The sequence below is a fragment of the Acomys russatus genome, chromosome 23 (genome assembly GCF_903995435.1).
Source record: "Acomys russatus chromosome 23, mAcoRus1.1, whole genome shotgun sequence".
NCBI classification, from domain to species: Eukaryota; Metazoa; Chordata; class Mammalia; order Rodentia; family Muridae; genus Acomys; species Acomys russatus.
The window spans coordinates 12,914,410-12,925,963 of NC_067159.1; the positions used below are offsets into that span (position 1 = coordinate 12,914,410).

Here is an 11,554-nt window from a genome sequence, read left to right on the forward strand (position 1 = left end):
CTAGGAGCTTAGGCAGAGCCCTCAAGGCAGCGCAAAGAGGCTGAGCACAATGTTGGAGGATAACATTGAAAAAGGAAAGGATCAAAGGAATCAAAAATTTAAAGTTGCAATCATCCCTCTAAACCCATGGGAACTGGTTCCAAGATTCCTTGTGGGTATCCAAATCTGTGGGTGCTCATATCCACTATATAAAATGGTGCAGTGTTGCATGTAACTATTCACAATCCTCTGTATATTTAAATCTGCTTTAGATCAGCTACTACCATGTGAATACTTTGTGGGCAATTATTCTACACTCTTACTTGGAGAATAATGCTGTGAAAATATCTGTACATATTTAGGACAGAAAAGATCTTTGAAAAGTTTTTTTTTTTAATCCCAATTGGTTGGTCAATTATTTAGATACACAGTCTTAAGATATGGAGAGACGTATGTATGTATGTATGTATGTATGTATGTATGTATGTGTATGTATTATGGCACACATCATGGTATATTACAAAATGTATTAATTTCATTAATAGGACAAGAGGAGAAACCAAGGAGGACAATTAAAGATACTGCAGGTTCAGCCTAGAGAGAGAAGTGGTTGAGACTAGTTCTTGGCACTAGGGATGGTGAAAATGGTCAGATTTGCAAATATATCGTGAGGCTTTTGTTCACAAGACTTTCTTGGATGTGCTATTCCAGAGGGAATGAGGGGGGGGGGCGGTTCTCGACTGTTCACTGTGAGCAACAGATGAATATAAGCTGCCATTTACAGATATGGAACAAATGAGAGCAGAATCGATTTGGGGAGGAAAAAAAAATCAAGAATTCTATAGTAAACCTGTTAGATTTTAAGTGCCTACTAGACCAAACATCTGAACAGAGATGCCATGCAGGCAGTCTGCTCTAGGACACCGGTGTTTACTGAGACTGTAAAGCAGACAAAGAAGCCAACTACTTTCCTCAGCACCTTACCCACAGCGATGTTGCTGACTAGTGAACAATTGCTGACTTATTATTCTGGTGCAAAATGGCGTAGGGACTGTATGTTCCCAGCTCTTTGTGTTTTCTAGCAGCCTGTTTCCATTTTTATGAACACATTAATGGAAAAGAAAGTAAGGATGGAAACAAACTCTGTTGACTGTCTCTCTTATCCTGAACGAAGGTTCTCATCACATTATATGCATTTCTAACACTCGGTGCACTCTGCTTACAGAATCCAATTTTCTATGTTTATTTCAGATAAAAGGTTTTTTTTTAAGTTACAAAATCATAGCATTGTAACTCACAGTCTGCATCATAAATGTAATTTTTTTTAAAAAAGGTGTTTACAGTGGCTTTATCAAGTACGCTACAAATAAAATTAAGAGGAACTGGAATAGTTTAAGAGGGTGACATGTGTGTCAGGGTACCTGTGTTTATTGCATTCCCCCTCCCCAAATGAAAAAATTACTTAGCCTCCTACCTCAATTACTTTACCTGGTAAACAAGGATAACAATATGATTGAAGAGTATAGGAACAAATTATCGTGAGTGTTTGAAACAAAGTAAAGCAGCAGTAAGTTCTTTATCAAATCACTATCAGCCTTTCTTTGAAATACAGGATTCTTTCTCTAGGATAGCGTTCTGTCTTTTCAGCTGGTTTCATACTCCTCACACTTGAGCAATGCTTTTTTTTTTTTTTTTTTACCAAAGTATTGATTCTTCCCTCATACCGAGCAGCACAGAGGGCCCCACAACAAAGCTGGGACACAAGATTAATTTCTAGAGCATGCTTAGAAGTGTGTTTGATTTCTTCATTTTATCATTTCCAAAAAGGAACAAGATCAACTCAACAGCAAGAAATAGAAAGTTCCATGTGGAGGTGGAAACTCATTGGCAGACATGACCTGATGATAATGTCAGAACCTGGGCCTTTCAATGGGCATTGACCTTCTGGAACAAAAGGGCTCTTTCTGTGCACTGGAGCAACGTCCAGCTCAACTCTTCATTTAATATTTTAGAAGTCAGCTTCAAAGTAGGTCAAAGAGTGAAAACCAATTCTGGTTTCTTTCTCAGCTCACACCTTTAATTTCCATGGGATAGACACTGTGTGAAGCTATCTCTTCCCAGCAAGATGAGAAGAAACTGACCACCTGTCAATCTCAGTAACTTGTTTTCAAATATAATGCTTGGCAAACAACTTTTGGTGGTTTTTTCCAAGTGTATGAAAAGAAATTCTGAAAACTAAAAAGAAAAAAATGTAACTTGAGAGAGATCTGTATTGCCATTGGTGTGACAAATTAAAACCTAAGCAAGTTTCACACCAGCAGCTTTATACAAAGAACATGTTATTGTTTGCACTCACTTCCAACAACACAGATTCTAAGAGAAAATAAACTCTTTGCTTAAAGAAAATATCAATTATGCAAAGTTTTTACATTATGAACAGAGGAGACACAGATACAGGTTCTCAGAAGGCTGTTTATAGATTGAAAAGCATGAGAAAAATCCCTGAAGTGAATTCTTGCCTTCAAGCAAAAAGGGTGCTCACCCTTGGAACTGGTTAAGAAACCTGGTGTTTATGTGAAAAGGCTCATATTTACACACACACACACACACACACACACACACACACACACACCCCTTTTAAAATTGGCAGGTTCTGTAGAAAAAAAGGTAATAATTATAGGCAACAAAACTACTATAGTTAGAAATGAAGATATGCAATGAACAAGAAATTTGCATCAGCCTTCACAATAGGAAAATAAATGCAATAAAATGCATGCCTCATAAAATGAAGTGCCACTTGCTCTCCAAAATATGTCCCTATCTCAGTGTGAGATTTTTAAACATTCTAACCCTAGCTGAAAGATTGGAATGAATCTGGATAGTGTGACCCTCATTTTCTTCGCTAATAGTATTTTCTCTTTTATCTGCTAAAGCCGTATAATAAAAGAATTTAAGAATATTTTCAAATATTGACAAAGACCTGGTGATTTGTACATTTTCATAGCATGTTGGTGATATTGATGACAGGCCTCAGATAACTTTCTGGTGGGCAACTTAGCAACATTTGTCAAGAGTCCTTAGGTATAAAATTCAACCCTCTAAAATGCCCATAAATAGAAGGATAAATAAAAAATCCATAGAGTAAAAATACTTAACAATGATACATGTAAAAACATAAATGTTGAGTTAAATAAGAACTTATACAATAATATATATGTAACATATATATATATATACATACATACATATATATATATGTAATGCTTTTATAAGTACTTAAACCCATAATTGAGTTCCAAAGACATATTCTGCGGCTCACATTCAGGATAAGCGATAGCACAGAACACAGAAAGGGTAAATTCCACATTGTAAAACTTCTGTTCTGGCTATGATGTGGATATTGCACGTTTCCCGAATTCTAATATAAAATGTCGTTATCATTGAAGGCCCATTTAAAGCTACAGACACACAGTGTACATGGCATAAATTATTTGTCTTCAGCAGTTTGTTTGGAAAGAGGTCTCCTGGCTTCATTCTTGGCCAGGCACACAAGATCATCTTGCTGCTATCTAGGCAGGATCCTGAAGGCCAACAAAAGAGAAGCAGACTTAGAGACAAGGACTTGTCTGATTCTCGGGATACAGTCTTTCTTGTGACTGACATGTAAATTGCCTATTTAGTCAGTGACCATTTTGCCCTTGAGAACATAAGAAGATGGTTCTTCCATTTGGTTTCAAACCAATAACACACAAACACACTTTCATTTAACCCCGAAGTCTTTGTATGTGGGAGAAAGTTCTTTTAAGTTAAAGCATACTGTTCTGTTAAGAAAAGAAACAAGACTTTTTTTTTTTCTAGGAAGAAAAATACTCTATGGCAAAGCTCTATAATGGAATATCCATATCTATTTAAATCACTTTTTGAAGAGTAGATGACAACCAAATGATAAAAATGTAATACACAAAAACACAGGTGGAAAAATAGATGTGATAGTATTCCAATTTTATAAAGTAAAATATGTGGAGTATCTGAGAAGAGAAGCAGAAATTTTTTTAAAAATGATTTCAGTATTATATGTTATATTTTAGTGTCTCTTCCAAAGGACCTATGATAACTAGCAAGTATTTATCTCAATTTTTTAGTGGTGCTGGGTAATGAATCTACTGCTTTGTACACTCTAAAAATCTACTCAACCACTGAGCTACACAGCCTCAGCTTTCTTCACACTCATGAAGAGGAAGGAAATTGCTTTTCATTCCCCATGCCTCCTGGAGGATATGAGAAATTCTCGTGTTATTTACCATGCCACCAGACTGTCACTGAAATGCAACAGGTGCCTACGTGTTCCAGCCAGCCTTTTTTCTCCTTCTTTTCTGATAGACTTAAGCATTAGACACTAATAGTCTCTTCTAAGTGGTTCTTTGACATGTTGCAAAATTATATTCTGCCTTTAAATTCTGATTGCTGACTTCTCCGTCTTCTCTTCCCCGGGTTCCATACTATTTTGTGGTCATACCGTTCTAGACCACTTTCTTTGAGCACAGCATCCAAGTAGTGCTTGGTGTAATTCTCACCATTACCACTAGGGTTCGCATGTGCTATTTGTACTTCACTGTGCACCCAGTATGAGTGAAATATTACCACGACAAAGATGAGAGCACTTATACAAGTAGAAAATACTAACCCAGCACTCGCCAGATGCCTCAGTTGGTAAAAGTACTTGCTGAAAAAGCCTGAGGACCTTCATTTAATCCCAGGAGCCCATGGTGGAAGAAAAGGCTCAATTCTCAAAATTGTCCTCAGACCTCTACATGTATGCCCATGTGTCCTCCCATTAATAATAGTAAGAATACTAAATAAGTGAATATACCTTTTTTTCTGAAAAGGAAATGCAATTATGTGACCATGAATAACATGAGGCTGTATTGGTTTTGCTATCTGGCCATGATCATTACTGCGTCTGTCTCATGACCTCCTTCATCTCCATAACCAATGCAGTCTCAACTCAAGTGCAGATGTTCCTTGCCTACGAGGTTGCTAGGCTTAAGTCCACTAGAGTTGCTGTAAGGACCTAATGGGAAAGAGTGTATTCAGCCAGAGTTATCAAACAAGTAGAGTACTTTAGACTTGATGCCCTACATTAATAGGGCCTCCTGTGAGCTCTTCGACCAAGGGTTACTTGATGAAGTGATGAGTTAGAAAGACTGAGCTCTGTGGTACCTAACCATTTCAACATGAATTAGGCATCCTGGAGAAATGAGTCTAAGTGATGAGCTAATAATAAAGAAGTGTTAATAATGAAAATAAACCCAGAAGTTTTTTTTTTTTTTTTTTTTTTTTTGCATACTCTTTTGCCATAACTTAAGAGGTAAATCAGTTCAAATAAAAGATGCCACTGTTATTAAGACTTCATTTACTGTCGGGAGCCGAGAGACCCTGGCTGAGCTGAGAGACCCTGGTTGCGTTGAACTCCAGCTGACCCTTTCCAGCCAGCCTATACAGAAAGAACTTATCAAACATTTTGCCTGGCAACGGACAAACCGCAAACGTCGTGCTTGGCCCCAGGAGAGGGAACTTGGCCCTGAGAAAAGGAACACTCAGCGTACCGTGGCTTTGTAGCCTTTCACAGGAGTCACGGTACATGAACACCTGACGTGCTGTGCTCTCTGGGAGAGGACCGCGGGGCCACCTGTCTCCTCCCCCCGCCCCATACATTGTCCCAGGGGTTCCTACCCCAGAAGATTCTGTACTTTCCCACTGCTCTCCCTCCTTCCCCCGCCCTTCCTGAAGCACACTTTAAAAATCATACACCTGCTTTCAGTAAATGACTCTTGATAAGACCAACCTTTCAAGGGTTGTGTCTCTCTCCCACCCGTTCTTATTTACAGGCCGCGACCCCCTTCAAGAATCCGAATAACTAAACGCGCAGGACGGGGACAATTCACTTATCAAATTATGATTCACGTGAACAGAGTGCATTCTTAAGGCTATTCAATTATTGTATAAGTCAACGTCACTCTCAGTTTTTGGAAAATCGATATTAATCTCTTGTCACTGAGAAATATAATTGAGTTTACAAAATTAATTTCTGGTGGCCACCTGATAGCCACCAGATGGAGACCTGAGATGCTGTGACATCAGAAACTTAAGCTAAGGATAGCCCTGAAGACACTGCTTTGCCAACTGTTTCCCTCACTGTGTCCTTTGGAAGCACAAAACATAAATGTATCCTGTTTTATAAATTTAATTTGACTCTAGTGAAATATGCTCTACTACCAACGCTTACAATAATTATTGTAATTTTGTTAATAGGAGTCTATCTGGAAATCATACAATATGGACTTATCATTAACAGGCCTGTTAAGGTCCTTGAATGAAAGCCTATCAAGAGCAAAGGCCCTCATTACTAAATTTTCTCCAGAAAATCCATTTCCATTTCAAGGTCTGACATTTTATTTAGAAAAATTATGCCCTTTCTTTTAATTATTCCAGTAAACATAATGAGGGTGTCGCTAAGTACACCTCAGAGGACTTTATTTTCTCCATTTTTTAAGTCATACGAGTGTATTTGTAATTAAAGGCATGCTGCATTAATGATGCTGAAAGTCTCTGTGGTAAACATTTAATGTCCACCTCATAACATTATGCCAAAATTACATGCACAAAAGACTTTTTAATAATCTTTGTTTTCTCATTTAGTTTTGATTGGCTCTGAAATCCATGGCAGCACTCAAGGGTTCCCATTTCCACACCCATCAGTACTTCTGCCCATAAATTGTACAAACGTATGTGGCATCTTTCATCTGTTAGGCTTTTTTTCAATGCTTCGGTTTAACTTATACAGAAAATTGGCCACACGCTGGAGATAATTGGAGATAATTTTTCCATTTTTAAGCCACTGGGGTGTTGCCTGGGGGACATGACATCTATGTTTGTCTAAACACAAATTCCAAGTCACAGCTCTGTGTTGTCACTTCAGCTTTACACATAGGATCAGATCATCCTATCTGCTCCTTATGCAAATTAAATCATTGTCACTAGATGACCTGTGTCTTCTGACAGAGGCTCGCTTCCTGAAGCTTGTATTATGACTGAAAGGACAGGATAGACACAAATAGGTTATCTCTGCTGTAAAAGCAAAAGCAGTCAATCTGTGCCTTGTAGGTTCCTCCCCATTAGCAAAAACAGTGCTCATTTTTAGCCACTGTCAACTTAAAAGAACTATATTAAATTAAAAAGAAAGCAAATCATTTTCAAAATAAATAATTCATATACATAAATAAGTGTATATGATATTTATACACATATATATGGTCTCTCTATTATTCTATCACAGACAGACAAAATTTTCCAGTACACTATTTATATGTTTATATAATTAATAAGCAAATATTTTAGCTTATTTGACATAGAAGATTTATTAGATAGGACATGCAGGTTAGCAAGCAGAGATATATTATTAAGTGGAATCATAAGCTGTTTTTATCTTCAAAACTTACTCCAAGTTAAAAAAAATGCAACATTCATGGGTGGTCTTAGGCACATACTGATAGAGCAAATACAGAAAGCAGCACCACACATTTTAGTGTAATCCCAATGAACCTCCTCTTTATACTAATGACATTCTCTGGGAATTACAGAACATTTCTAGGGCTGAATATATTCCAGTGTCCAGAATCCCCGGAGTCATTGCTAATAAGGGTGTCACTGGCTGAGGAGGCAAAGCCATTTTACAGCAAACATTTACATATAGGCGCTAAGTAGTGCTTGTGTCTATTTGGCAGTTCCAGTGATGTAATAGACCATAATGACTCTGGAGGAGCTGAAATGCAAGCGAGTGTCAGTGACTGTAAGACCCATAAGTCCTAGCATAAGTGACTTTATGGATTCCCATTAGACTTTGGGCTCAGGAGCTCCTCAACAAGCCTGATATGACAGCATCCAGAGATGCTTTTACAGCCTGTGTCAGGCACTCTTACACTAAGGCGTTTTACAGAAAATCCACAACTGCAGAGGGGAAGTTTTGCTGTATTGGGACATTGTCATTGACTTGGCATATGATATGCATACCAATAGTCCCAAAGTACACATTTAAAGTAGATTATTAAATGTGTTATGCCAATCGTATGCACATTAAGAAATGCAAATTAATGACTGATAGGTAATTCAGAAATCATGCAGGCTGCTCCATGATATGTTTAACTCTACCAAGGCTTCCGAGAACCTCTTTTGTACTACATTGCAGCCTGTGTGGGGTTTTCTGTGAATACATAGGTATAACTTATGGCCAACTGAGTGATTCTTTTAATTCTCTCTTCTCATGGTGCCTCTACCATCATTTAGCCACTGAATTAATAGGAATTGGCTTACTTAAAGGCTTTAGACCACGTCGCTGGGAAAGACCAGCCTGGAAAGTCCTGTAATGTGCCCTTCTCTTCTTCTATCGGGAGAAAATAAGTGTGCTGGAAATGGAAGCCTTTACATGTTGGCCACGAAAGATGCTGAGCAAGTGTTCTCTGGCCACAGCTGAGGTCATGGAAGCAGCACACACAAAAAATCATACCTTGAATTCGTCCTAGAGCACCTGTGTGAGTAGAAACTGCACCCTGACAAAGGACATTAGCTATTTTACTTACATCTGCAAATTATTAAGCAAGTGCAGAAGAGGCATATTGTTCACCGTGCCACAGAAACCAGTAGATAGAACTAGAGTGCTTTTGATAAAAAATGCCGGCCCAGAATGCACCAATGCTCTGCTGTATGGAATGGAAGCTTGTATAACCTATAACCAAACAGTAATTTCATACCACATTTGCAATGAGATTTTAAATTCGACCTTTCATAAGAAGTCACTAAAGACCTTACATGAAGGAAACAAATGTCCCTTCTCTTTTACAGATTTATTGGGGGTTTTTACTGATACGTTTAAATAAACTGCACAGGAAGCCTGTGGTTTCTAAAATGCAACTTCTTTCAGGAGCACATACCTGTTACCCAGAGAGACGGGTCCTCTCTTTGAAATATTTAGTCATTTTAGGGCACTTTAGTCATAGTGACACCTAATAGCCAAGATCTTTTTCTCACTCTCCACAAAACCAGGTTTAGACTATAATTCAAAGCAGTCCCCAAAGGCACTTCTGAAAAATGGCAAGCCCTTAGCTTTTAGGTGAAAACACTCTTTATTGCTCAAAATTGTTTCCTGTTACAAACCCCTTTCTATGGTGCTCCTTTGGAGACAATCTTATGTTAATTTAACTCGCTGGGGACTGAGAGCAGATGCTAGTTTGATTAATAGTTTCACTAGCTGGAAAATGCCAGGCCAGGTTCAAGATAATAAAGTCAGGTAAGATACTATTAAAATCTGCCACATGGTTATATCTGTTATGTAGAGAAAAATGGGGTCATGGTTCTTATATCAAATAAAGACTGGCTACAATAAAAAGCCAACATAAACCAAATGAACACACTGTCGCAATTCCTTACCGCATTAACTGACACCATATTAACCACTCATCTCTTTAATCATGCTTTACAGGTATATTTGCCGCTATGATTTTAGCTGAAAATGCAACATGTCCCTTCAATACCACCTTTCTCCTAGTATGCTTTCCATCTGGAAAAGACCTTACATATACCCCAAGAATAATGAATGCTGCAACTTGTCTGGTTATTGTCTAAACTTAGATGTACCCAGGTCACTGTTTTTCAGTAAATACGTTTTTAATGTTTCAACATCCACCTTCAAAGTTCCCATAGAAAATGCAATCCTTGGCCATAAGGAGATGCATGCATTGGTAAATAAGAATTCTGGAAAAGTCCCTCCAGAAAGTTTACTGTCTTTGCTTTTCTTCATGTTGGTTCCTTATCTGAGGCACCCCCACCATAGATGCTATCTGATAAAGGACACAGGAGATCTCAACTTATCCTGAACTATAGAAATTTGGGCCTGGCTCATCTATGTATAAGAAAAAACAACTTTGCCTTCTTAACATTGATTTACCAATGGATTTTCATCATTAACATATCCCAGCTTGCCAGGTGGTGGTGGCATACTCCTTTAATCCCAGTACTAAGGAGCCAGAGGCAAGCGGATCTCTGAGTTTGATGCTAACTTTGTCTACAGAGTGACTTCCAGGACAGTCAGGGCAACACAGAGAAACCTTGACTCAAAAACAAAACAAACAAGCAGAACACAAAAATAATATCAAACAAACAAAAGACATAAACTAGCTAACCCTAAGTTCTAGTTTCTATTTTAAAGTTTAACCGTTAATTTGGCATTTTGATTTGTAATAGGCACACAGTGCATCTGCCTCACTGAAACGTTTGGCTTGCTGGCGTGCAGGAAGTGCTTGTATCTCAATGACATATATTGTAACCCCAGATAGGCTAAGCCTCCACTGAGAACGAAGCTAAGCTCTCGACACAAATCTTCAGCCTGCAGATTTGGCTCTGCCAAACTGAGCCTTCACACTCACCACATCTGTTTGCCTATGAGAGTTAATGCCATTTATGTGAAATATGCTGCTCAAAAGCACTGCCTCACCATTGCACAGAAGGACTCTGGAGGGTCTCCACAGGTAATATCCGGAGGATCCAGTTTCACTTTCAGGTATTTTGTCATGTCCGTGGATTCCGGCTGGCAGGCCATGTAATCCCAAACTTTCCCTTCTTCTGTGTAAATCTGAGTCTTACATACATCGTAATGTCCCCACACTAAAGGGTAGGGCTGCATCACAGAGGACACCGTAACCCACAGGGCATGGATCGACAGGAATCTTGACAAATACATCTCTAAAATCTTGGCAAGCTTCGTGTCTTATTTGCAATCAGTGTCTCTTTTACATATACATGAGCATATCATATATGCTTGTGTCTTTATGTAGGTAGGTCTGTATATTTAAAAAAAAATAATAAAAAGGCTGAGGTCTCAAAGCAGATTCCAAAACCAAATGTGACAGATTGAACTATTGTGCGTGGTCAGGTATGCTGAGGACTTTGGTAGGAGCCTAACATGCTTCTGTGTCAGGCATTAATAGCTTGCAGCCCTTTCTCCTCCTACAACATATCTATTAGACGTTTGTGGAAGATGTCCAGGAGCAGATAATAATTTAGCAAAGTGATGGCTCTCCTGTTGTACATCCGATAATCCTGAGTGGTCCTCAGCATTCAGGGTTCGCCGGGGCTGCTGAGAGTTGCTGAAGTATCAGTATCAGAAGCAGAGGCGTGCGTGTCTATGATCCTGTGTCTTTTTCCCATCAACCATTTTCTTTCCTTCTGGCACCAACAACCTTTTGGAAACAATAAGAGTAAGAGTTATTGCCCAGAATCAACACATTAGGAAATGTATAGTATGCTGACATTTTGGCAGCTCCGTATTATATAGAGCAAATTGGTGTAATGTGGATAACTTCAGTTAGAAGCTTTGCTGGGACGACTGGGGTGCCCATTCGTACTGGGGAGTATTTTGATAGGAAAGACCTGACTCTTCCATTAGAAAGGTAGATGAGTACGTTGGGGAGCTAACAGACGAGAACAAGACTCTGGATTTAAACAGCTCTCTCGGAGCTAGCTA

General features: G+C 38.7%; 1 protein-coding gene across 6 annotated transcripts in view; it reads right to left on the bottom strand.

Moving 5' to 3' along the window:
- The window catches only part of Ntng1 (netrin G1), a 359,418-nt gene extending 348,208 nt beyond the window's left edge, over positions 1–11,210 (bottom strand). For all 6 annotated transcript variants that reach the window (XM_051165765.1, XM_051165762.1, XM_051165760.1 and 3 more), the window contains exon 1: positions 10,526–11,210. In XM_051165765.1, the coding sequence (XP_051021722.1) occupies positions 10,526–10,771 (246 nt within the window). In that variant the 5' untranslated portion in view covers positions 10,772–11,210. The remainder of the gene's footprint in view (positions 1–10,525) is intronic.
- Between the last annotated feature and the right edge of the window lie 344 nt (positions 11,211–11,554).